This window comes from Panicum virgatum, chromosome 8K (assembly GCF_016808335.1).
Source record: "Panicum virgatum strain AP13 chromosome 8K, P.virgatum_v5, whole genome shotgun sequence".
Classification (NCBI taxonomy): Eukaryota; Viridiplantae; Streptophyta; class Magnoliopsida; order Poales; family Poaceae; genus Panicum; species Panicum virgatum.
This window is the reverse complement of record NC_053143.1, coordinates 53,281,203-53,308,175: the sequence shown is the minus strand read 5'-3', so window position 1 is coordinate 53,308,175 and position 26,973 is coordinate 53,281,203. Positions and strand designations below refer to the sequence as shown.

General features: G+C 45.6%; 3 protein-coding genes across 9 annotated transcripts; all 3 read left to right on the top strand.

Moving 5' to 3' along the window:
• Nucleotides 1–1,284: 1,284 nt before the first annotated feature.
• Nucleotides 1,285–8,392, top strand: LOC120645219 (putative receptor-like protein kinase At4g00960). Of its 2 annotated transcripts, none has more exons than XM_039922018.1 (8): nt 1,285–1,864; nt 2,207–2,259; nt 3,264–3,331; nt 4,234–4,322; nt 6,943–7,216; nt 7,299–7,533; nt 7,643–7,796; nt 7,931–8,392. In XM_039922018.1, exons 1-8 carry the CDS (start codon nt 1,430–1,432, stop codon nt 8,168–8,170), a joined length of 1,548 nt encoding a protein of 515 aa, XP_039777952.1. In that variant the 5' UTR covers nt 1,285–1,429; the 3' UTR covers nt 8,171–8,392. The 2 variants fall into 2 exon arrangements, with proteins under 2 accessions (XP_039777952.1, XP_039777953.1); XM_039922019.1 differs by having other exon boundaries at nt 1,299–1,864; nt 7,326–7,533.
• A 3,654-nt stretch (nt 8,393–12,046) lies between these two features.
• Nucleotides 12,047–21,686, top strand: LOC120645218 (cysteine-rich receptor-like protein kinase 10). Of its 6 annotated transcripts, none has more exons than XM_039922016.1 (8): nt 12,047–12,231; nt 12,324–12,775; nt 12,965–13,772; nt 14,673–14,761; nt 20,267–20,546; nt 20,678–20,891; nt 21,010–21,157; nt 21,292–21,686. In XM_039922016.1, the coding sequence occupies exons 4-8, from the start codon at nt 14,750–14,752 to the stop codon at nt 21,451–21,453; spliced, it is 816 nt and encodes a 271-aa protein (XP_039777950.1). In that variant the 5' UTR covers nt 12,047–12,231; nt 12,324–12,775; nt 12,965–13,772; nt 14,673–14,749; the 3' UTR covers nt 21,454–21,686. The 6 variants fall into 6 exon arrangements, 5 of the variants coding, with proteins under 5 accessions (XP_039777950.1, XP_039777947.1, XP_039777946.1 ...); XM_039922014.1 differs by having other exon boundaries at nt 12,050–12,231; nt 12,965–13,017; XM_039922013.1 differs by having other exon boundaries at nt 12,047–12,228; nt 12,965–14,761.
• A 1,988-nt stretch (nt 21,687–23,674) lies between these two features.
• Nucleotides 23,675–26,699, top strand: LOC120645965 (the record flags this gene model as incomplete). The annotated part of the gene is made up of 4 exons (XM_039922665.1): nt 23,675–23,831; nt 23,926–24,080; nt 25,896–25,950; nt 26,312–26,699. Coding segments are annotated over 4 exons (414 nt in total), but the record flags the coding sequence as incomplete, so codon positions are not given.
• Between the last annotated feature and the right edge of the window lie 274 nt (nt 26,700–26,973).

Sequence of the window (26,973 nt, the reverse complement as noted above, 5' to 3'; positions counted from 1 at the left end):
CAAAAAGGAGTCCATAAAAGAGGCCCAAATCAACAGTATGACGATAATGTCCCTCTTGTAAAAGAAAATGCCGAGTTAATCATCAACACGATCATCAATGAAGTACTTTGACCATCAATTAATTGTATGAAATGACTGTGAAAAATATTTGGAAATACATCAATGAATTTCAATCCGGTCGCTATTTGTTTTTTTAAATAATGTGGTTGCTATGAGCATGACTCCCCGGGGGCTAGATACAAGAGGGCGAGGCTCAGCTGAGGGCGGCGCTGCTGTGGCGAGCTGCACAGGAGGGAATACCGTTTGTCCGATGCGACGTGTGCGGCCGAGATTTTGAGCATCGCAGGGGGCGTACATCTTCCTCGTCCGGTGCAGCAGCTGGTGGCCAGCCTAGCCCAATCATTTGTGGTACATCAAGCTGGGTACCCGGGTTTAGAATCCGCGAAAGCCATCGCTGAAGGCTCATGATGTTTGTCCCCGCCGCCGGTCATCTTTGCTGTCTCCGGCGGCTTTCGCCACCGGATCCACCGCCCGATACTGTCCCCGCCCGGGTGAATGCCGCTCCCCCCACTTGATCCCTAGCCTACTAGTGTTAAGCTACCATTCCCGCCGCCGAACGTTGCCGCCCCACAACTCGCCACCGCTACCAGTCTTTCGTGCCATCCCCCTCCCCCTCTTCTAAAGCCACCAATTACCACTGGCTTCCCAGCAAACTCCTCCCCGAAGTCCGACCGCCGTGGCTCCGCGAGGAAGATAAATAGGGCCGTCTGCGACGTCGTGAGTTCCACTCGCACGCACGATGAATAGACTTAGCGGAAAGAAAAGTATCATGATGTACGGGATATGCTAGGAGTTCACATCTCACTTACACATCCTTCTCCTTCTAGATTTTTTTTTCTTTTCTACTATTTATTGGATCTTGTAATCTCTTGCTAATCATGTTTTTTTTTTGGGCACACCTCTTGCTAATCATGTTTGGAAAATACTATCTACTATACTAAAGAGAGATTTGGTGACCCTTAATTTTCCGAACCGCACCAGTTCCTCTGCAGAGAGACTCAGGACCACTGATATACGGACCCCACCGAGTTAGGGGTCAGTGGGACCAGCCCCCTGCACTACGAGGAGGCTCGTTCAAGACCCTGGACAGGTGGACACCATCCGCGGCAGCCGGCAGGGGTCACCACCACGAGATGGAAGGACTCATTCTTGACTGTTCTCATTCCATCGTTTTCTGTACATTGGCAAAATCGTGTGGTCATGTTTGCACTTGGCACCAAAAAATCGTCCCTAACAATTAATAGCCTCTCCATACTTTCCACACGGTTTCGCAAGCAAACGATACAGTGGTCAGAGGGTCCCTGCTTGCGGACAAGCAAAGCTCTCTTCCATCCTTGGAGCAGAGTTGCTTGTGCTGCAGGAAGGATCGATGGCCGATCCGGTGGCCACCGTGGAGAGGATCGTCAAGATCGGGCTCAAGATCAAGGAGGCCGTGGACTGGGTTCGCCACAACGAGGAGGATTGCCGCGAGATCACGAGGCGCGTGCTGAGGTTCAGCACCATCCTGTCGCAGCTGCAGCAGACGGGGACGGTGGCCGACAGCCCGGCCATGGCCGGCGCGCTGGAGGACCTGGAGGAGACCCTGCAGCGTGCCCTCGAGCTGGTCACGGCCTGCCAGGAGAGGGCCACGACCACCATCTGGCGCGTCTTCGCGGCTGGGGACCTGTCGAAGCAGCTGCGCCGGGTACAAGAAGACATCTTGAACAAAGTGATGCTGGCATCCTTCGCCATCAACGCCCACACCACCATCTTGTTGCTTACTATTCAGGCTGGTGGTCATCCTCCGCCGCGGCAACACCAAGCGGTACAGTTGTTGATATGACTTGCACATACTTTGTATATATGATTTTGACATTTGGCAGTGCTCACAGTGTATTCATGGCAAAAACTTGTAGGAGGGGCTCCATATGGGTCCGGTGGCGGTAGGAGGGGCTACAGCCCCTCCAAACCCACCGTTGGTTCCGCCCCTGACATTTGGAGATAGCTCATAAGTTACCTAGAATCTAGCAAAAACTCTTTTTTTTAATGTTTCTAATATGTTAATAGTTTACCGAAATAGTTAGAGATGACGGCACTCGACACATATCTTCTTGTAAAAGCTTCACTATGCCACAACAATTGTTTTGACTTATTTTCCATATTTCAGGATGCAGGACTGACGGATATATCGAATAACATTCATTCAACTGAAGATGCAAGGTATATATGGCTGTTTGTATTTTCAGTGTGAGGGCTTGTTAGTGCAGAGAGGCCGGAAGCAGTACTTCCATAGTTTTCAGCTACTACTAAGAATATAGATTGATGGTGTTATGGTGCCTTGACTACCCCCTCTTATTTTGTTAGAGCAACTATGGTGTTATTAGATACTCCCTTCACTAATGATAACATGACAGACCCTACCATCATATTATTTATCATGACTAAAGCGAGTACTAAGTTAAGTATACTAGCTTCAGGGGCGGAGCCAGGATTGAAACATAGGGGGGCCAATTTAGATCAGGGGGGCCACACCTTGTTAATGAGCAATATTAGCAATGAGATTAGGGGGTTTTATGTGGAGTTGCAGCAACGTTAGGGGGGGCCTGGCCCCTGCCCGCCCCCCCCCCCCTTGTTTGATATTATGGCTTACGTTAATTTGCATATAAAACTCTGACTGATGTGACTAATGTACGTTATAAACTAACTGAATCATCATCTAACTGGGTACTAACTTTGTTCCTCCGCTATGTTGTGTCATCATCCTTTGAGCTGTTAAACTGTATCATTATTACAATATATCTACAAAAACCTAGTATTCGATAGAATTAAAAAGAATACGCAGAGAGAAGATATGTACACTTCTTGCCCTGGAGCCTTTCCAAATGCACCTGTCTTGTATCAATTTCCATCCTTTATTCTCTACTAGATGTTGAAGTTGATGAACTAACCAAGTCTATAGAAACATATAGTAATATCTATACTATGCACTATCAACATATACTTCATGGTGGATTCAATGAAATAAATTTGGTATTATCAATGTTATTATTTCTTTCTATAAGTTTGGTCAAAGTTTGTCAAGTTTGACTTAAGACAAACCTAATGCAACATATAAATAAAAACAGAGGGAGTAACTTGCAAGCTTTGTGGCATCAATCCCTTTTTTAGTTAGTTTTCATCGACCTAAAATATAGCTTCTTATCAATACATGGAAATAATGGCAGGTCTGATTTGAATAGTGAGGAAAACATTGTGCTAACAGGAAATGATCCCCCCTTTGCTCCTTTAGTAGGTAAGATGGTATTTCTGCTAGCTTGTTCCTTAAGTGGGTTTCAGCATAAATTATTTCTTTCTACGTAAAAATTATATTTAATAATTACCTTAGATAAAGTCATGACCTATGCACAAGTTCATAGACAGCTACTTGGAAGGTAAAGTTTGCATGTTTACAAAGAAAAACACAGCATGCTAATAGATGTACAGGAAGCAAAATGTGAGACAAAGTATGCTTTTATTTAGTCTGTCTCCATGTTTAACTTGTTATTTGGGTTTTACTTACAAAAAGTAATTTATCCATGCAACTTCTAAGATATAGATTCTTGTCTACTCAATTGTGTGCAATAACAATGTCATTAAGATGATTATGAATTCTATTGTATGGCTTATAGTTAAGTTGGGACCACCAGATTAATAGAAATAGAAAAGACCTTCAGAAATCAGAACTCTTGAATGGCATTGAAGAACTATGCCCCTCTTGTTTTTTCCCCTCAGCTCCACCAATGAACATGAGATCGAGTTCAACCGTACCTTCAGCTTTGTACCAAAGACAAGCTGGCTTACCTATCAATTTAGCTAGTCATGCTACTTAAATTTGCACCTGAAGATTTCACCATCCTTTTAATGCAAGTCTTAATTAACAAACCAAATTTGTATCACTCATTTGTTGATGCTTGTGTGATACGTGCAGATACATGGATCTTACAATATTAACTCTTTCTTTCTCATATACATAACTTTTGTTGATGCTACTTATTTGGCAGGCTAACTAGTTACCAATGATCGTCACTTTATTATTTTTCTTCTTCAAAACTATCCATGTGTACGGCTCTGATCCATTCAAAATGATTTTATGACCATATCAGCTTCATGATGGTCGCATAAGCTAAACTAAAGATTTGTTTCCATGCATGTCAGCCCTAAAAAACTTCTGTTTATCTGAGTTAAAGGATGCTATAAATGGCGGAAACATCATCGGAGAAGGTGGCTCATGTAAGGTCTACAAGGTACTCAGCACGCTTGTTATTTCAAATTTGTTAGCAATAATGTCCCCACGAGAAACTTTGTATTACATACGAACGACAAAGCCACATGCATTGTGATGAACTATTCCAACCTTTAAACTAGACATTATGCAAATCTAGACATTGTAAGTCTTAGGGTAAATCACTTCAAGCATTGCATTTATTTTTTTTAAATATGTTAGGTCCAGTTGTTTGGAGCACAAATTGAATTATATTGTTGTGACTTTATGTTGAATCATTATTCAGCAAATTAAGTAGACTAGTTTGAATGTTCACTATATTTGTTCCAAGTGTTAATTGCAAATCTACTACAGTTAAAATAAATTACAAATGCTTAGTGAGCCAGAATATATATGCATTCATTCCATCAAAGAAGAAATAGTAGTTCAACTGGATTTCAAATTGATATTGTCTCTTTGGTATGTCTGATAAGTTTTCTTGTGCATTGAACAAAAGATGGGTCACTTTGGCATATTTTGGAACTCTTAAATCTAAGGCTGAATAACAAGTGCAAAGTCTTTAGTAATTTTTGACCTGATAAGAAGGAACCAGCACATAATTTGTTGGCTATATCGATGAACTTATCACTCATTTGCAAGTGAAACATAAAAAAGAGAGCCATGAAGGGGTTAAAGGGTTTCAAAAAATTTGTGCATCTTTATATTTTAGCTTTATTAATGCAATGAGACTCTTTCCAGTATAACCGCAACAGCAAGGATACCATCATTTTGTTACTTGTATCCGTTGCCAAACTGAAGGATGATGCTTCACAAATCACAACACAGCTTGACTTTTTTTCCAGAAAATGGATGCTTATAGACATTTACCAATTTTTTACTGATAAAATCCACTATAGTCGAAATACATGAATTTCACTTTGTTATGCATATTGTATTTTTCAATTCAAAAGAGTTGTATTAGAAACAATTAAAATCTAGCGATCAAGGTAGATTTAAAATCTTAATCAAGTTTACTTGTTTGTGACTGACCCTTCCACCACTAAAAAAATCTTTTGCGAGGTGGGCAAAATCAGTTTTCAAGGTGGGCAAGCCTGTCCACCTTGCTCTCAAGGTCACGGTATATCAAACGATTTACCGAGGCAGACCCAGTTGCCCGGCACGGTTAATGAAATAAAAAAAATGAAAAAACCCATGGACAGGCCCACCGAGCCCACCCACGGGCCAGTTGAACCCATCTAAGGGCCGCCGCCGCCGGATCCACCTCCCCGCCACCGGATCCGGCCTCGCTGGCCCTAGATCCGCCGCCTTCCACCGTACCGAATCCACCTCCTCGCCACTAGATCCGGCATTGCCGGCCCCGGATCTGCGGCCCTCTACCGGTGCGGGGAGAAGGGCCCCATGCCGCACCGAGCCACTGTCAGAGGGACTGCCAACCACCCCTCCCAGGCCACCGCCGGAGGGGCCGCGCCCCCACGCCGTTCTGAGCTGCCACTGGAGGGGCCGCACCCCTCACGTCGTCCTGGGTCACCGCCGGAGGGGCCGCGCCGCGCCAGACCACCACCAAAGGGGTGGCTCTGTCCGGTGCCAAAGGGCCATGCCCGAGCCGCACTGCTGTCGGAGTGGCGAGGGAGGCCGGAGTCCCGGACTAGAGAGTGAGGTTGCTAGAGTGGAGAGGGAGAGAGGACAGGAAACCCGAAGTGCCTCCGAAAATAGGAGGTTTTTTTTGGAGGCGGGCTTCTTATAAGGCCCGCCTCGGTTTTTAATAGATTTTTGGAGTGGTTACCACCGCCATAAATCGATTAACCGAGGTTGTTTTCTGACTGCCTCGGTTAATAAAAAATGACCACCTCAGTTAATCCGAGGCGGTTGAATTTCCTGCCCGCCTCCAAGGGTATTTTTAAAAGTCGTGGTTAATACTTTTTTGTAGTAGTGTTTTATACTTTGACAGTTTGACTCGTTTGAGATTGTGACAGAACATTCTCTGTTCTTGGCAGCCAAAGTTAACTTGCCTTTCCAAACGTTCAAAAACAGATTGTTCACTTATTTTGAATTAAGTTTCCTAATGAGTTTCCAATATCTTCCCTGCATGGTGATGTGCACAGAAAATTTGAGTTGATTGATCTATGGAGGTGCACTTATAAAGTTCAATATACTTTACAGATATATAATACCCCCTCCTTTTCGCTTCTATCAGGAGGGCATGCAACTAACCCATGATTCAAACCTTTTAATCTGACCAACAATTAGTCTAAGAAATTATAGATTATACCATAGAAAATTACTATAATCAGATTCATATGTTTGAAAGTATTTCATATGAAGTCATTTTTATGCACTCGAACAAATATAATGTCTGTGATATTAACAGTCAAAGCTCAAAGCTAGTCATGGAGAATGCATCAGGCCAAAAAAACTCTTTACATTTTTTAAAAGATGGAGTAGTAGATATTAGTTAGCAAATTCATATTTTTGAGACCGTTTCCCATAGCATAAGTCCACAAACTAAAATATATGGAAATTAAAATTTTAATTCATGAGAAGTTATTCTTTAATTTTACTTGTTGTAACACACTAACACTAACTATTTATTTGCAACCCAGCCTAACAAATCAATCATGTAACCTGGTGTTTGGAATTTTCAGGGTGTGTTAATGGATGGGAATGTGGTTGCTATCAAGATATTTAAAAGACCACACAAATTATCAGGCTGGTGGTGTACGTATGATCAAAAACTTCTCCTAGCTTCAAAGCTTCAACACCAAAACATAGTGAAAGTTCTAGGATACGGCCATGAACTTGGATCATCTTCTGTGATAATGTGGCTGTTGAAACACAAAATTCATCCAGCTAAAGAAAGAGTCTTTTTTTGGGTCGAAGAATACGTGCCAAATGGAACCTTGTACACAAAAATCCATGGCAAGTTTCCATTACTCAAGTATACATCATAGTTTTTACCTCTTGGCCAACTATTCTCTTAATTAAATTTATTGAATATTAGTGGGTGCTTTTGTTACAATTTTTGCAGAGTCCCTGCTTGATTGGCCTTCCGTCTCCCGGATACTTAAGCAGGTAGCCCAGGGCATACATTACCTACATGAACAGTGTGTTGTCCATAAAGATCTGAAACCAAGCAACATCCTCTTGGATTCTGATATGAATCCTAAGATTATTGATTTTGAGTTCTCTATGGTGTTGAATGATGAGATCACTGAGAGTCTCATAGCAGGCACAGTGTAAGATGTTATTCCACAAAAAAATATTTCCCTTGGACTTAGTACATTTCATGAATGTTGATTTTTCTTTTTCCTTTTGTTTTTCCATAATTTTTCTTTGACCATTCAGTGCATATATGGCTCCCGAATACACTATGCGTGGTATTGTATCAATGAAGAATGATATATTTGCTTTTGGTGCCATCCTCCTGGAGACTGTTAGCCGCAGCATGTGCAGATCTAAACCTCGAGGCGACTGCGGCTTGCTCCATGTATATAAATGGGTAAGTGTCCATGCGGTCGCATGCATCTATACTGCAAAAGCACTATGTTATCACTTGTTATTTCTTAATCATTACGGTCATACATCTAATAAGCTAGTCCTCTATAGATAATGCATACTGTTTTGTGGTTTTAGGCTTGGGAGGCTTGGGAAGCAGGACTAACAGAGGAGTTGTTTGATCCGTCATTGATTGACGGGTCTCCGGGAATGGAGATTAGAAGGTGGGTGCAGGTAGGACTGCTGTGCATTCAGCATCACAGGGAAGACCGGCCTTCCATTGCGGATGTTCTTGAGATGCTAAACGGCAAGGAAGAGTTGCCGACCCCAAAGAAACCAGCGTATATGAAATCAGACGAACGAAGGGAAATCAGATGAGGAGGGATCTGCCTATTCAGACGGGTCGTTGAGCCTCGTGTGTGCTAGCTTGTACTCCTACACCATTGCTTTAGGCATTGCCAGTTTGCCACAATGTGTCTCATCATTCGAGGAAGTGTTGATCAACAAATTCCAGTCATTCTTTAGGCAATTTTAACTGCTCATCCGTGTACATTTGTTCTGCCAATATTTTCATTTGTTTGTGCAAAACAAATATGTGCATCTATCATGCATTTTTTTGTTGCAAAAATATGTGCCGTAAGTTTTTTTTTAAAAAAATAGAACATTCTAGGCCTCCGAGCAATGTACATTAGTACAAGTAGGTGGAGGCACCAAATAATGTTTTTTTAAAAAGAGAAAATTGCCAATTTGGCATTAGAAAAAATGAACTTTGTCTATTTGACACCCAATCTTCATTTCTTACCTATATATCCCCGAATCTATTTTTCTTTACCAATTTGACACCACGGTGACCTTCTGTTAGCCATCGCCGTTAGAATCCCGGGTGGCCCACACGTCAGTCTCTCTTCTTTTCTCCTCTCTCTCCGTTGGATCTCGGACACCAACGCAGGAGTTGCCTCCTCCGCCTGCGCCTGCGACGAGGTGGACCCGCTGCCGCACCCCCACGCCGGCGTGCCCCGGGTGACGACCCCGACAACGCCGCCCCGCCCCAGTGCTTCGCCTGGAAGAAGGGTACGCCGCTCCGTCCCTGGCGGTGCTCCCGGACGATGTCATGGAGATGGTGATGTGCCGGCTGCCGCGTACTGCGTGTGCTGCTGGTGGTGGGACCTCACCGCCGCCCTGCAGTTTCTGCGGATGCACTGCCGTGACCTGGATCCGCGCCGCATGCCGTGGCTCTTCCTGTTCGGGGCCGACGGGGCCGCCATCCAGCCCTCCCAGATCGATTCCTCCATGGCGACGGCCGTGCGCATCAGCAGCAGGCTCCTCGCCGCCCTCGTCTGCTCCGCGTTGCTCCTGCTCGTCCTCCCGGCGCCGCGGCCCGCCGACGCCATGATGTACCCGGCTGATGCCCCTACCCGTGCCTCCCGCCGCTCACGCGTGCACGTCGTGGCTGCTCGACGTTGCCGCGCGCCGGCTCGGGACCGTTGGGCTCAGAGGGAGGTGCCTCTTGTCTATCACCGCCGTCGTTGAGGGGCAGACTGAGGAGGTAGCTCCTGCGCCGCGGCCATCGGCGGCGAGGGGCGTCGCGGTCGGGGTGCTTGGCCGAGCGGGGACTTCGGAGTCGGGCGGCAGTCAGTGGCCACCGGCGGAGCTGGGTGCCGAAGGGGGTGCGGGTGGCCACGGGGGTTGGGCACGAGGGCGGCAGGGGTCGGGCGCGACCACGAGGGCGGCAGGGGTGGGCGGCCGCGATGGACGGGCGCGGGAACTGGGACTAGCTGCTCGTGAACCGGGATCCAATAGAGAGAGGAGAAAGGAAGAGAGACTGACGTGTGGGCCACCCAGGATTCTAACTGCGATGGCTAACAGAATATCACGAAGGTGTCAAATTGGCAAAGAAAAATGGATTTGAGGACATATAGGTAAGAAATGAAGATTGGGTGTCAAATGGGTAAAGTTCATTTTTTCTGGTGTCAAATTGGCAATTTTCTTTTTCAAAAAATATTCATAACCTAGTCTAAGATTCTGTATGGTGCGGTGTTCTCTTGTTTTTTTTTCTCGGAAGCCGAACCGTCGGTGGCAAGTTACACTCTTTTCATCCAAGTACACTGTTTAAGAATCCAAATTCCTGAAACCAGGGTAGGAAGGATAGTCCGGCTGGCTTAGATGCCAACCTCCGAAAAAGGAGGGCTGGGGTTCGAATCTCGGGCGGCACACCTCGCTGGGAGTGAGGGCGTCACCGGCTAGGTGTATCGTAGAGAGAACCTGGCTTCTCACTTAAGGTTCCAATGAACCTGGGGCTAACCCAGTCTCTGGAAAAAAAATCCTGAAACCACCCCGAACACTCGGTACAATGGCCCTGCCAGCTCCACGCACGCTTCCACCTCGAGCCCAGTAAAGAATTTACCGTCCGCAAATACGACGTGCAACTGTCGTCAACTCCCTCTATTCTAAAATAAATATTTTGTTTAGCTTTCAAAATTTATCCTATAAATAATATTCCTTTATATTGTAGTAAAGCATATGTAATGAAAATAATATCAAATACAAAGAAAAATTGTATAAAGGAGGGTAAATGCTCAAATAGATGTTACTTTTCTAGTTCCAATGCATTTACGTTTATTGAGGATTTAGACCACCAAATAAACAGTGTGATTTTCAATCACACCTGATAGTTAATTAGGGTAACATAGTCATTTTTCACTACTAGTAATATGTCTGAATTTTCTACACAAACACTTAGGCCAATCTTAATGAAAGTTCCATAAGAGTATCATGAGCACTAAATTTTATGCCACATCGGCAAGTTTGCTGACATGACAGAATTATTATGATGAAAGAGAGGGAGAGTTTTACAGGATGAGAGAGGAGTTTCATCATTATTACACTCGTCTGGCTCCGTTACCAAGATTCCAATTTGATAACTGTATGGTGATACCACAGTTAAGACTGGCCTTATTCTGAGACAAAGAGAGTATTTTTGAAGAGAGCTAACTTTCATCTGTTTTGGGGCAAATCATGATAGTGGCTGGTCCATAACTAAACTAAATCAAAATCGGAAAGTAGAACATATGTTAAGCTAAAGGTCTGAAAGCATATAGAATTAACGCTTGCCAAGTAAAGATAGAAAAACTGAAATCCTCTGGTCTGACACGTACTAGGTTATTACTCATTTAACTATAACAAAAATTTATTTAAAGATGCATATATTATATTTTTAGAAAGGACGAGTTTTATCTACACTTGCATGTAGCTATTCTTATCATAAGTATACCGCATACTCATTTGTCACTTTGAGTATGTTCACGTACTAATTCTAAGATACTTCAAAGGGATATATATGAAAATTTTCAAAAGCAACCGTGTTTTTTAAATATATTATGATTATACCTTAGTACTAGTATATGAAAATAAGTACGTTCACATACTCTATGTATGGTCACGTACCCAATGTATATACTATCATAGATGTTCTAGTATGATCACATACTCCAGGTATATACTCTTTCGTTGGATCAGATACGTCATACATGATGAGATATATGTAGGAGTAGCTACAAGCGAGTGTAGAAAATGAATTTTTCTTTTAGAAAATTTCTTTTAATATTATCGTTGCAACAAATACATATATAATACAATAATACATGTTTAATAAAAATCTAGGCTAATTGCTATATAGAGGGAAAAGTCTATATCCAATTGTGTTGGACTCCGAATAAGTACATTTTGTCTTGGTTGAGGTGGAGTGGCCAGGTGTTGGGCCTGGGCGGGTGGGGCGATGGTTCGTGGGATGGGAGTGGAGTGGGACTGGGGTGGGGGGCACAGCGCGGGCACAAGCTAGAGTTTCCGGATTAGCTAAGTTTACTATATACTATGTTCATTGGTTAACTAAGCCTAAGAATTGAAAGAACCGATTAAATTCGGTTTCTAGAACATGGAACCGAAGTAGAACTGAATTTTCTCGGTTGCGTTCTTTCGGTCGGTCTCGGTTCCCAGTTATATTTGGCTGGCCCGACCAATATCCCGTTTCCGGTCTCGTTTCAGTTTAGCCCCCAAACAAATATAGAAATATGGACGGATTTTCATCCATAGCAAGTGGTCCCCACCACGTGATGGAAAGAACTTCACTTCACCATTCTTTACACGGACACTTGTTCATTCTCACTTCGTCGATTCTGCAGTCGAATCTTTTGCTATCTTTTATTCATTTTGGTACTTGGCACACAAATAAAAAGCGTCCCGAGCAACCGGTCCATACTTTCCACACGGTTTCGCGAGCAGAGGATACAATGGGTGAGGGTCCATGCGAGCGGAAAAGCAAAACCATCTTCCATCCTCACCTCAGTCTGCGCCGCTGCGCCAAGAGAAAAAACAGAGTCCAGACCGGCTTCAGCAACTCATCCTCAGAGCAGAGTTGCTGCCGAGTGAATAGAGAGCTCGTGGTGGGAGAATCAATTTGTTTGCTCTGATTGTTGCTCGGAGAAGATCCAAAACGTTTCAAGATCTTACCTCATCTGCTCGATCTTGTGCGCAGCTGCGTGCGGCGGGAAGGTTTCGATGGCAGATCCGGTGGCCACCGTGGAGAAGATCGTCAAAATCGGGCTCAAGATCAAGGAGGCCGTGAACAGGGTTCGCCGCAACGAGGAGGATTGCCGCGAGATCACGAGGCGCGTGCTGAGGTTCAGCGCCATCCTGTCGCAGCTGCAGCAGACGGGGACGGTGGCCGACAGCCCGGCGCTGGCCGGTGCGCTGGAGGACCTGGAGGAGACCCTGCAGCGTGCCCTCGAGCTCGTCACGGCCTGCCAGGAGAGGACCACTACCCGCCGCCTCGTCGCGGCGGGTGACCTGTCGAAGCAGCTGCGCCGGGTACAGGATGACATCTTGAACAAAGTGATGCTGGCGTCCTTCGCCATCAACGCCCACACCACCATCTTGTTGCTTACTATTCAGGCTGGTGGTCAGCCTCCGCCCCGGCAGCAGCAAGCGGTACAGTTGTTTGATGCTTTAGTAGATGTCCTGAAACCTGAATCTTTGATGTTAAATCATGTTTACCTGCTAGCTTCACCTTCAAATTGTTAATAGTTTACCCAAATAATTAGAGATGACGACACATATCTTCTTGTAAAAGCTTCACAATGCTACCACAAACTAATTGAATTATTTTCCATATTTCAGGATGCAGGACTGACGGGTGTATCGAATAACATTCATTCAACTGAAGATGCTAGGTACATATGGCTGTTTGTATTCTCAGTTCCTGACGGCTAGCTTGTTAGTGCAGAGACTGATGGAAGTAGTACTTCCATAGTTCAACTACTAAGAATATAAAATTATAAATTGATTGGTGTAAAGGCAATATGCTGCCATGAGTACCCCTTCTTGTTAGAGCCATTACGGTGTGTTATTAGATGTTCCTTCAGTCATGATAACATGACACCCCTACCATCATATTGTCATGACTATAGAGCGAGTACCAAGTAAAGCATACTGGAAGTTACCTTAATTTTTTGGTATATTATGGCTTATGCTGTTTTGGCATATAAAGTCTGACTGATGTGATTCATTTACGTTATAAACTAACTGAATCATCATCTAACTGGGTACTAATTTTGTTCCTCCGCTATGTTGTGTCACCATCCTTTGAGCTATTAAACTGTACCATTACAATATATCTACAGAAACCTATTTGATGGAATTAAAAAGAATATGCAGAGAAGATATGTACACTTCTTGCCCTGGAGCCTTTCCAAATGCACCTATGTCTTTTTCTCAATTTCCATCCTTTTATTCACTACTGGATGTTGAAGTTGATGAACTAACCATATAATAACTTGCAAGCTTTGTGGCATCAATCATTATTTAGTTTTCACCGACCTAAAATATAGCTTCTTATCAATATATGGTAATAATGGCTGGTCTGATTTGAACGGTGAGGAATACATTGTACCAACAGGAAACGATGCCCCCTTTGCTCCTTTAGAAGGTAAGATGGATTTCTGCTAGCTTGTTCCTGTAGTGGGTTTCAGCATAAATCACTTTTATTTTTTTCTACATAAAAATTACATTTAATAATTACCTTAGATAAAGTCATGACCTATGGATAGCTACTTGGAAGGTAAAGTTTACATGTTTACAAAGAAAAACACAGCATGCTAATAGAAGTACAGGAAATAAAATGTCAGAGAAAGTATGCTTTTATTTAGTCTGACTCCATGTTTAACTTGTTATTTGGGTTTTACTTACTAAAATTAATTTATCCATGCAACTTCTAAGATCTATATTCTTGTCTACTCAATTGCTTGCAATAACAATGTCTTTAATTAAGCCAATTATGAATTCTATTGTATGGCTTGTAGTTTAGTTGGCACCTCTAGATTAACAGGAATAGAAAAGTTGCATTGGGACCTTCAGAACTCTTGAATGCCATGGACGAACTAGGTCCCTCTTGTTTTTTCCCCTCAGCTCCACCAATGAATGAACATGAGATCGGGTTCAACCTTCAGCTTTTCACCAAAGACAAGCTGGCTTATCTATCAATTTAGCTAGTCATGTCTACTTAAATTTGCACCTGAACATTTCACCAACCTTTTAACGAAGTCTTAATTAACAAACCAAATTTGTATCACTCATTTGTTGGTACTCCTGTGATACACGCAGATATATGGATCCTACAATATTAACTCTTTCTTTGTCATAGACGTAACTCTTGTTGATGCTTCTCATTTGGCGGGCTAACTAGTTACCAATGCTCACCACTTCTTCATCTTACTTCTTCAAAACTATCCATGTTTACCGCTCTGCTCATTTAGAATGATTTTTATGGCCACATCAGCTTCATGGTCGCATAAAGCTAAACTAAAGGTATTTGTTGTTTCCATGTCAGCCTTAAAAAACTTCAGTTTATCTGAGTTAAAGGATGCTATAAATGGAGGAAACATCATTGGAGAAGGTGCATTCTGTATGGTCTACAAGGTACTCAACATATGCTTGATATTCAAATTGTTATTGTTTCTTTGATATGTCTGATAAATTTTCTTGTCCATTGAACAAAGATGGGTCACTTTGTCATATTTGGGAACTCTGGAAGCTAAGGCTGAATAATGGGTGCATAGGCTTTAGTAATTTGGACCTGATAAGAAGGAACGGGCACTGATTTTTTTTTTGATGAAACAGGCACAGAATTTGTTGGCTATATCAATGAATTTATCACTCATTTGCAAGTGAAACATAAAAAAGAGAGCCATAGAGGGGTTAAAGGGTTCCGATAAGTTTGCACATCTTTACATTTTAGCATTATTAATGCAACAAGCCTCTTTCCAGTATAACTGCAACATCAATGATTCCATCATTCTGTTACTTGTATCCATTGCCAGGCTGAATGATGATGATGCTTCACAAATAACGGCACAGCTCATAAACATTTACCTATGTTTTACTGACAAAATAATCCACTATAGTCGAAATACATGAATTTTTTCTTTGTTATGCATATTGCATTTTTAATTCAAAAGAGTAGCATTAGAAACAATTTAAATCCAGCGATCAGTAAATTTAAAATCTTAACCAACTTTACTTGTTTGTGACTCCTTTGGGATTCTGATAGAACATTATCTGTTCTTGGCATCCGAGGTTAACTTGCCTTTTTAGATTGTTCACTTATTCTCAATTAAGGTTCCTACTGAGTTGACAATGTCTTCCCTGCATGGTGATGATAGTGCGATGAGCATAGAAAAATTGAGTTATTTGATCTATGGAAGTGCATACTTATAAAGTTCAATATACTTTACAAATATATAATACCCTCACCTTTTCTTTTCTATAATGCAACCCATGATTCAAACCTTTTAATCTGACCAACAAGTAGTCTAAGAATTTGTAGATTATACCATAAAAATTTATTATAATCAGATCATATTCATATATTTGAAAGTATTTTCATATGAAGTCAATTTTATGTACTCGAATAATATAATGGCTGTGATATTAACAGTCAAAGGTAGTAATGGAGACTACATCAGGTCAAACACCTCCTTACATTTTTCAAAGGATGGAGTAATAGATATTACTTAGCAAATTCATATTTTTGAGACCATGGTAATATCCAAAGAATGCTTTCAGTGACACCTTAGCATAAATTGAAACTAAAATAGATAGGAATTAAAATTTTAATTGATGAGAAGATATTCTTTAATTTTACGTGTAACACGACATAGCGGCCGGGTTCAATAAGCCAATTCAAGCGTAGTACTATGTTGCAACCACCCAACAAGTCAATCATATGTTGAGCCCTTTTACAATATTTGGAAATACTTTTTAACGCTTTCTAATACCTCCCAATGCCTACTCATAATATTATTTTTAATTAATTTTAATTATTGAAGGGTAGAATAGTAATTGGGATATCCCAAATCCCACGACTTAAGATCCTTAAACCCCAAATCACGGGATTCAGATTCAAAGCTCAGGGGCTACTGGACATGCGTCATAACTCATAAATGATAATTTTTTAAAGGGCCCACTATCCTCTCCTGCCTCCGCCAAACCCCACGCCCACCGGCATCTTCTCTCTCCCGGTGAGTGTCGCCCCCGACCACCACTTCCCGTCGCACCCTCAACTGCTGTCACTGCCGTGTCACCACCTCGTTGCAGCCTTGCTCGCCGGCCTGCCCGTCCCCGTCGCTGACATTGAAGGCGCCACCAGTCGAGCTCACCTCCGCCGCCTAGGAAAGGCGCCCCAAGTTGCTCTCCTCACCACCATTGAGCTCGCCGAGCCACGCGTCCCACTCCTCCAGCTTCCCATCCCCAAGCTCTGTCCATCGAGCTGCTCTGTTCTTGGTGGAACAAACCACCAGCCGATCTCCCCCATCAAACCCTCTCGTTTCAATTCCTCCTAGGATGAGCACCTCCAAGCCCTCCTCTACCTTCCCCAACCCGTGGCCTTCACTCTCCCTACTTGAGCAGAGCTCCCCAAAGCTCGGGATGCCATAGCCATGGCTACCGCGGCCGCCGTATCCAACCTTCGTTTCCCATGCCTAGAGTCACTGTCACACCCGATTTTATAAAGAAAATCGAATGCATCTCATATGTCCTCCAGGATCAAATTTACACACATATGATCGACGTCGAGTGAATGTATCAAAAGACAATGCTTGAAAAGTAAAGGAATTATAGAGCAAAACGACATTATTACACCCCGAATGAAATAGACTCAAAAGGTCTTAAACGTTTCACCGACATCCTAAATGAAGTCCACAGCACAACTTCTCCCACAGGCAGCTGACTAGTGGACGTACGCCTAGAACTCCTCGAAATCGTCGAAGTTCTCCACTTCAAAGTTCTCTTCTGAGCAGCAATTTAAGCAATGGTGAGTACACTTATGGTTAATACTCAGCAAGTGGGGGAATATGCAAGGTTAAACAAGAAGTGCTAAAGGCATTTCAGCGGTTAGCAATTTTAGTTGATCATATTTTATTAGCAAGCACCTATTAACTAAGTATAAGTTTATACCAACCCACTTAAGCATAAGCATAAAGGATCCAACATAAAACCAAAGAACCACAATTTGATTATTCTTCAAGTTCAATTATCATACGAGGGTCCAAGCCGCTCATAACCGCGAGCACGACTGATATATTAGTTTTACACTCTGCAGAGGTTGTACACTTTACCCATAAGTCGCGTAAAAGTTCCGAAGAACTTTGGACCCAATCATGCTGTGCGGGCCGGCACAATGCCACACTTCCTTAGGTGTGATTGCATAGGGATGCTATGAGGCCTTTACAAAGATTCCCTAATAAGAAGTGGTCCGCTAAGGTTTCCGGAGCAGTAGCAGAGCATAAGCCTCCCTAATGGGCATAGTGTCTTAGCAAAGCCCACTTCCCAAGAGGACCGGGTTATACCCTGTCAACCGCTGCTCCTCTTGCCCTTTCGGTAAGACTGCTTCAAACTAGAGTCTCTAATTAATTAGCCAAGACCAGAGCCATATAGTTCTTGTGGTTGCACTGTTTTCCTGGGTGGTTCTCCATGTTCCAATTAATCGAAGTGATCTTGTTCCCTTAACCATGATAAAACCATATTTAACATTTTCCAAGATTATACCAACCAACCCAAGATAAAGAAACTAAGCAAAGCTACCCCAACAAGATATTAAACCCGGTGTTCCAAGGTTGAGGTAAAAAGACTAGGGAAAGTCCTTAATAGGTGTTCCCGTCAAATTTATGCATAAACAGTAAAGTAAAGTGAATTAACATGCTATTAATGGGACAAATCAGAGTATGCAGAGGCGGAAAGCCACTTGCCTTCCTTGGCTAACTGCTGAAAATCTTCCTCAAAAGCTTGCTCTTGATCACCCTCGAACGGCACGTCGTCTACACGATCACACAAGCACAACAAACAATACAAATAAGAAACAGTAGAAAAAAGTAAAAACAGTACCGGAAAAGGTGAAAAAGGTGTAGAACGCGAAGCAAGGATCGCGTGAGTGCAAGAATCGCTGAAAACGGAGTTGAAACATGAAAGATATGGCTAAAACAGTGCATTAGGGACTTGTTTGTGAGAGTTTTGAACTTCCAGGGGTTAGCTTCAATGAAACCAGGGGCTAAAAACCTAATTAAACCTTAGATCCAGGGGCTAGATAGCGAAAAGAAGGGTCCTGGATGGCGGCTTCTATTTTTAGAAAACACAGGGGCTAAAATAGAAAGAAAAGGACTTCAACCTAATTATTTTTGAACTGCAGTGGACTGCGGGTTTATTTTCGCAAAACTGAGGGGCTCTTTTGCAAAAGATCAGGGGGTTGACCGGTATGTGGGGGATTGACTTTGGTCTAGATCCAATCTAGACCGTCGGATGGAGATCCGAGGGCTGGGATGGGCGCGGCTCGGCTCTGCGCGGCTCGGGCCGCGCGGCTCGACTTCGTGGCGGCTCGGCTGCACGGGGACGCGGCTTGGGCGGGGCGGCGGCTCGGTGGCGCCGCTCAGCGAGCGGCGCTGCACACCGGCGGTGAGCAGGGGCGGCGGCGGACCGCCGGAGAACACCGAATCCGGTGCTCCAGGGCTCGGTTCGCTGCGGGGTTTGGCCGGGGAGATAGAGGAGTCGACGGCGAGCACTATGGGGGTGGCGGGGCGGCGGGTTGGTGCAGCGGCGGTGCTCCACGATGGCGAGGGGCGGACGGCGTGCTCCGGCGAGCAATTGCCGGGGCGGGAGAGCGAGAGGGAGATGGAAAAAGGGGCGGCGAGGGTCCTCACCACTTCACCTAGCCTTGGCGCGGAACGGGCGGCGAAGGGATGCAGCGGAACGGCAGATCGATGGCGACGGCGGAGCTCGGGACGACGGCGGTGTTCGGCGGAGCTCTGGAGTGGTAGTGCGAGCGAGAGTGAGTGTGAGCAGAGGGGAAAGGGAGAGGGGTGAGCTCGGGTGCGCGATTTATAGAGGGGAAGGGGGGGTTAGTGCGCCCGCGCGTGCGAGGGAGGAGGCGGCGAGTTCGTCAGCGGCAGTCACGGCAATGAATGCCGCGGCGTCTCCGCGCGGGGGAGAGGTCGCGCGCGTCGCTGGCCATTATGGCCATCAAGGTGGCGATTCAAAAAGGAAGGCGGAGCTCGGGGGCGCGGTCGTGGGCGCGTCCACGACGGGAAAAGCGCTCGGCGTCAGAAAAAGAAGGTGCGGGAGGTAGGGGACGACGCTGACAAGCGGGCCCCTGGTGGAAGTGAGAGAGAGGGAGAGAGGTGGCGGGTTGGGCCAGCTGGGTTGGGGTTTTCTGGGCCGGACAGGTTGGGCCACAGGAAAGAAGGAAGAGAGAGGGAGAAGAGATAGGTGGGCTGGGCTGGTTTGGGATGGGTGAGGGGAAAAGTTTTGTTTTTTTTTTAACTCAAACACCTTTTGAGGATTCGAGGAGATTCGAGGACGATGGTCAGAGCTGACACCGGCTTGAGCTCGAGCAACTCAGCCATGGCGTTCCGGCAAGGGAACACGAGCTGTTGTCTTCTCTATTTATCTCCTGAGCACGTTTGGGCTTAGTTCTTTATGGACCAAGGCACCGTTGATGGACGGTCCATCCGGCCTGGGCGACCACCTGCAGCTGCAGGGGCTGCCGTTCGGGCGTGCGTGGAGGTGACGCCGGCGGTGGCGGCGGAGAGTGGTTGTCGCTGCACTGGTACAACGAGGTACTGGTTCAAAGTTAGAACATTATTTTTATAGTCATGAATTTATCCTTTTATTCTTGATTAAAAAGAATAACTGTGGAAAAGGAATTGCCATAAATTTCTAATCCTCTAACTTTGGAGGCGTTGGGAGGCGTTACGTCACGTATGGTCCCACCGACTATAGACATATTTAACGCCTCCCAACGCCTTCTCATTGATGCCTCTCAACACCTTCCCTCGTATTGGGTCCACAAATCATAGACACATGAAACGCCTCCTGACGTCTCCCCAAGTATTGTAAAATTTCTCTATGTAATAACCTGGTGTTCGTAATTTTCAGGGTGTATTAATGGATGGGAATGTGGTCGCTATCAAGACGTTTATAGAACCACGCCCATTAGGCTGGGAGCATATGCTTGCACATGGTCAACTTGTCCTAGCTTCAAAGCTTCAACACCAAAACATAGTTAAAGTTCTAGGATATGGCCATGAAGTTGAAACACAAAAATCTTCAGTGATAATGCGGCTGTTGAAACACAAAAATCGTCCAGCTAAAGGAAGAGGCTATTTCTGGGTTGAAGAATATGTGCCGAATGGAACCTTGTACTCGAAAATCCATGGCAAGTTTCCAGTACTCAGATACTCCTACATCATAGTTTTCACATCTTGGCCAACAATTCTCTTAATTAAATTTATTGAATATTACAACCTAATAGTTTATTTTTGGGTGCTTTTATTACAATTTTTGTAGAGTCCTTGCTTGATTGGCATTCCGTCTCCCGGATACTTGAGCAGGTAGCCCAGGGCATACATTACCTTCAGGAACAGCACATTGTCCATAGGGATCTGAAACCAAGAAACATCCTCTTGGATTCTGATATGAATCCTAAGATTACTGATTTTGACTTATCTACGGTGTTGAATGATGATGAGATCAGTGAGAATAATCGCATAGCAGGCACTTGGTAAGAATTCCACACAAATATTTTTGGCCTAATTTAAGTACATTTCATGAATCTGTTTTTTCCTTTTCTTTTCCATCATTTTTCTTTGCTGAGGTTCCATTTTTGTTCGACCATTCAGTGGATATATGGCTCCAGAATATGCTATGCATGGTATTGTGTCAATGAAGAACGATGTATTTGCTTTTGGCGTCATCCTCCTGGAGATCGTTGGCCTCAGTATGTGCAGATCTAAACCTCCTGAACACCACCACCCTAAGTATGAATGGGTAAGTGTTTATGCAGTCGCATGCATCTATTACGCCATTGCTTCTTATTTCTTAATCATTAGTGAGCTTCAGGCATGCATCTAATATAAGCTAGTCATGTACAGATAATGCATAGTACTGCTTTGTGGTTTCAGGCTTGGGAGGCTTGGGAAGCAGGACTAACAGAGGAGTTGTTTGATCCGTCATTGTTTGACGGGTCTCAGGGAATGGAGATCATTAGAAGGTGGGTTCAGGTAGGACTGCTGTGCGTTGAGGAAAAACAGGGCAGACCGGCCCACCATTGCGGATGTTCTTGAGATGCTAAATGGCAAGAAAGAGTTGCCGACACCAAGGAAAATAGCCTACTACGTGCCTGGTCAGACGGATCGTTGAGCCCCCGTCTCCTCGCTAGCTTGTACTACGCCACTGCTCTTGGCATTACTACAATATCATGTGCCTCATCATTCTTCTATTTTCAAATTACATGTTGAAGAAAACCACTCGAGGAGTGTTAATCAACAAATTCCAGTGCGGCCTCTGCGAACACGAATTTGTCGACTCGGTGTGAAGAGCAAAGATACAAGCTTCACCAATTCAAGATGTGTCCATCTTGTTCTATCGAAGCGACGTACCAAGCAAGAGATGCATGGCAACAAGACACGAACGTTCCGCCGTCGTCTCGCCGTGCGACCCTTGGACGAGGAGGCAACGCGATGTTCCTTATGCCTGCGTACGTCTTGCCGTCCGAAACGGGGGCCGCTGGTGGCTGCGCACGCGCGGTGATAGGGTGAGCACATCGGGACGGGAGTTGTGTTCAGACAGACGGCTGCACCCGGCCCCCGGTCGAGGTCGCCCCGGCCCGTCCGCCTCCAGGAGCGTGGCAGCGGCTAGCAGATGCAAGAGGGCGATGGGCGAGGCTCCCAGATGCCCACGAGGAAGCGAGGGACGCCCTGGGCGCGGCGGCGCTCCGGCGAGCCGCAGAGGAGGACGCCCCAGATGGTGGAGGAGTGCGGCATGAAGCGGAGGAGGCGGTCTTCAGATTCAATTCCGCCCCCGTGACCCATGCATGGGGCCGTCGTCGTTGCTTGATCACCGTTGCTGCATGCAAGATGCCGCGGCACGAAGCTGTCAGGATCATGGGGAGCGTCCGACCCCACGCTGCCGCGCACCAAGTCCACTCTGACAGTGCTTGAATCGCTCGTGCAGGCGACGGAGAGGTGCGAGGAAGAAGGCATGACGCTCTTGTTCATCTCCTAGCCCTTCGCTCTCCTCCAGCAGGCGAGCAGAGCAAGACGGAGCCTCGTCTCCGTCCGGCTTACGGCTGCGGATGCATTGGGAAGGGAAGGCGCATCCGCAGCAGAGTTGCAGCCAAGTTACAGCGGAGCTACCGGCCAAGCTGGGCGGCAAGGAGGACGGGGAGGGAAGCGGGAGACGACCGGAGCTCGGCGGCACCCCAGTGAGCCGCGCTGTGAGGCGGAGGCAGCGCTCCTCGCCGGCCGTCCACCCCCTGGGCGCCTACAAGCCGTCCGATGCGGCGTGTGCGGTCCAGATGGACTGAATCGTGGAAGTAGGTCGCGGCGCTGCGCCTCGTCAGAGTCAGTCAGAGTGCCGTCCTCCTAGCCGCTGACAAAGCGGGCCCACGGTCAAGGCTCGGCCGAGCCGAGGTCAAGGCTACGGCAGCGGCCGGGCATTGCTGATAGCCGGCGGCGTACAGGCTCCGGCGCCCATGCCGGCCGCGACGGCAAGCCGGTGTTCCAGAGCGAGCAAGGACGAACGCACGGCATTAGCGGGCCCCTGAGCGAGAGGAGCTCACCATCAATCCATTTGTGGGGTTGAACGGCGTGCAAGGAGGTCGGAGGTGTGCCGGAGGCGTTGATGTTGAGGCCCAAGGGCGGCTGTAATGGTGAGCGGTGGCTCGGGAGTTGAAAAATCCCCGGCGAGGACCCGGAATACAGGATTACGGTGGTCGGGGGAAGGTTGAGGAGCAGCCTAGGGAGGTGGACAAGCCATGGTCGGAAGGGATTTGGTTTCGGTGGTGCTGGAGCGAGGGAGGAGGAGGCCGTCCGGGCTGATTGAAACGTGAGCCAGGTGAGCGAGGGAGACGAAGTATATAAACTATATGCATGCTCAGTATAGTATGAAACCTGACAATGGTTTGGGTCGAACCAATTTGCATGGTTTGGTTTTTTTGTTGGGCCAATTCAATTTAGGTGAAAACAAGCTGAGCAAGCTGGTGGGTTGGTTCGGTTCGAGCTATTGCTTGAAGTAGTTCAGTTTAGTTTGGTTTTAGGCTGCTTGTTTCGGTTTGCTAATGGGCTGAACCCACGATTCCAACCGGAGGGTTCGAGCTATTGCTTGAAGTAGTTCAGTTTAGTTTGGTTTTAGGCTGCTTGTTTCGGTTTGCTAATGGGCTGAACCCACGATTCCAACCGGAGTCCCAAAGCCACGGTACGGCTGCTGCTTCCTCGCAAATTCCTCTCCCCCATCCCTCTCCCCCGGGCCGCCGCCACAGGGGGGGCGGGGGGGGGGGGGGGGCGCCGCCTGTGGCCGCCGCCGTCCCTCTCCCCCGTCTGCTACGTCCCCTTCCCGGCCTTAGCTCCCTGCCGCGCCTCCCCCTTCTCCACCAGAAGGCTCCCCAGATTCGCGGCCTGGAGTAGCGGCGGCGGCGGCGGCTCACGCCCCGAGCCCAAGCCAGGTACCCTCTGAGTCCACGTGGGGAGCAGAGTAGTAGGGCAGCCCGACTCGAGCTGGGGGTTTCACTGTGTCCTCTTGCTGGTGGTGTCGCGCAGGTGACAACGGGAGCAAGGCCATCCTCGACGCTTTCTTCCTCGGGAAGGCCTTCACGGAGGCGCTCACGGAGCGGGTCGAGTCGGTGGTGGGTGAGGTGTTCAGCATCGTCGGTCAGTGGCAGGCCGAGCAGCAGAAGCAGGTGCAGGAGTTCCAGGTACTGCGCGATGCACCCCCTTGCTCCTGATGGGTAGTGCTCTACTGATTGTTCCTGCACATTTTGCCCGTAGTGATGTGTAATTGACATCTCTGTGATGCATTATCCGTGTACGACACATGCATTTTGGAATACTGGAATGTATGCATGTGAATGTACAGAATGTATTAGCTATCTTTCAGATTAAAATTGTGTACACAATGCTGCCTTTTTCAAGCCAAGGTCTTACCTTTGGAACTGGGGCATCATGAACTCTGTTGTGTATGCTTGGAGAAAAGAATCTGGGGTGTGCAATAATGTCGGATGGTTTTGAACTAGATGCTTGAGTAATTTTAATTTACATTGGGGGAAAGGATCTTGTAAGCCAAGGTCTTACCTTTGGAACTGGGGCATCATGAACTCTGTTGTGTATGCTCGATTTCACCTTTTTCTCTGTGGCTCACTACATGTTTGGGCAATTGATTTGGGGATCACTTACGTCCCAATTTTAGTCTAAAGTGGTCATCCTAGTTGTTGAACAGTTGATACAGGGATCACTTATGCCCCATGTTTAGTCTAAAGTGGTCACCCATCACTGGTTTAAGACCCAGGCAGCACACAGCTTTTTCTTGGATTCCGATGGGATGCCCAAACAGGTGGTTCCTAGCTGTGGTTCTTTTGGATTCTTTCTCAACTTGATCGGAATAGAGAGTCAAATTGCACAAGAATATATAATGGACGAAAGCTTGATTAGAATAGAGAGTCAAATTGCACAAGAATATATATATGCACGTTGTTGGAATAGTAGATGTGTACTGCGTCGTTGTTTGGGGAATTCCTTTCTTAGCTTGCTTTTCTGAAAATGCATGGGTTAAACTAACAGCTACCCTATACATCTTTAATAGGCTGCATAGTTTCTGTTACAAAAGATGTCAATCAGTATATCAGAGGGGTCTGGATTCTGGAACTCGTGCTAGTGAAGAGGCTGATACAACTTCGACTCCACATCGTATGCGTTCCGCTGTTTGGGAACACTATGAGAAAGACTTGGTTGATGTGGATGGTGAGCTAAAAGCAGTTTGCAAGTATTGCCACATGAAATTGGTTACCAAATCAGGAACTAGCAGTCTCAGAAGTCATATTGCCAATGCATGTCCAGCGATTGACAGTGCTATCAGAAAGGGCTTTCAAGCATCCATGATCAAGCAATCAATTGATAAAATTTTTGTCTTTGATGCCCAACTCTGTCGTGAACGGATGATTGATTTTATCATCCATGCTGAAATTGCTTTCCTAAAGTTTGAAGATCCTTACCTGCAGCCTTGGATAGATTCAATGCAGCCAGCTTTCAAGGTTAAGGGGCGTCAAACGATCCGTAATGATTGCTGGAAGAAATATGAAGAGATGAAGAAAGTATTTCTGAAAGTTCAATTGACAAACCTCTACTATTTTCTGAGAGTTCAAATGACAAACCTCTACTTTCTGCCTTTCTTCCTGCAAACTGTATGTGAGGATAACAGAGGACATCACAACTTGACAGCATGAAATTATGTTGATTGGCTTTATGATTCAGTTCCAGATGTTCTTTGGTATGCTACATATTATGTATGCCTTTCCTCCTACCAAACAACCAGTGACTTCTATAGCCTCCGATATTGGATTCCATTTTTACTGTTTTGACATATTTTGGTCTCTAGTTTACTCATGCTTTTATTCATTTAACAGTTGATTTACTTAGCATCTGTGAAATGGAATGTCATAAATTGTTTTATCTAACCTTTGCACTTTGCAGTGATATTGTGCTGTCCAGCTAATCTGTTAAATGGCGCTATGCAGGACCTTGTTGATATTGATGTCTTCCTGGATGCAATGGTAGCTAATCTGTTAAAGGGTAATATTTTCTGATATTTCATCAGACATTTTGATTTGCTTGTTGAATTTCATTTCAATAATTGTTTCCCACCTTAAAGGGCGGGCTTGGTGCAGCGGTAGAGCCTACCGTCTGTAACCGGAAGGTCCCGGGTTCGAGCCCCAGCCTCTGCACATTTGTGTGGGTAAGGCGGCTTAAAAACAACCCTTCTCCAGACCCCGCACAGTGCGGGAAGCCTACGGCACTGGGTATGCTCTTTTTTAATTGTTTCCCACCTTGTGTGGGAGCTTTTGCACTGGGTACGCCCTTTTTTTATATATATAATTTTTCATTGCATGGTGTGGTTAAATTGATTTCAACATTTGGTGCGGTTACATTGCAGGAGAGGTTTGCGACTTCTCTGAGTGCGTCAGGGCCTTCATCTCGTAATTGTTGAACCTGCAATCTTCATGCTTCAACGTCTGTCAAAATAGCTAATAGCTTGCTGGTTGTCGAATGTCTGTAACATATTTTGGCAATTGCAATGCTGGCTCATCACAGGTCGCTGTTTCAAGGTCTTGCTTGCTGCTTGTCAGAATGTCTAGTAACCAAAATAGCTAGGTACATGGATATATATTGATCACGCACCGATTGATTCATATGCCTGCTGCCTGCATGTTGTCGTTGTGTATCTGAGCGTGTACAGGTACGAGTATGGTGCAACAACTGATTGGTTAGGTCTACCTCATATGCTGCGCTTATTAGCTTGCTTCGTTCCATCACATCGTTCATTCTCCGGCCATTTGCAATCCATGGGTTGAGAAATGGGTTTTAATGGGTTGAATCCATGGATTGTCAAACAATTTGATTTGGTGTGGCTTGAAATCATACAATGGTTTGGTGTAGTTTGGATTATCAGCATAGAGGGTTGGATAGGATTGGGTGGACATAATTTGTATCGTGGAAATGGATTGGTGGGGGTTCAGGTGGGGTTCTGGCCCATTTGCAGGGCTAGAGACGATCTCCGACGAGCACGAACACAACGAGTCGATTTCAGATACCGTT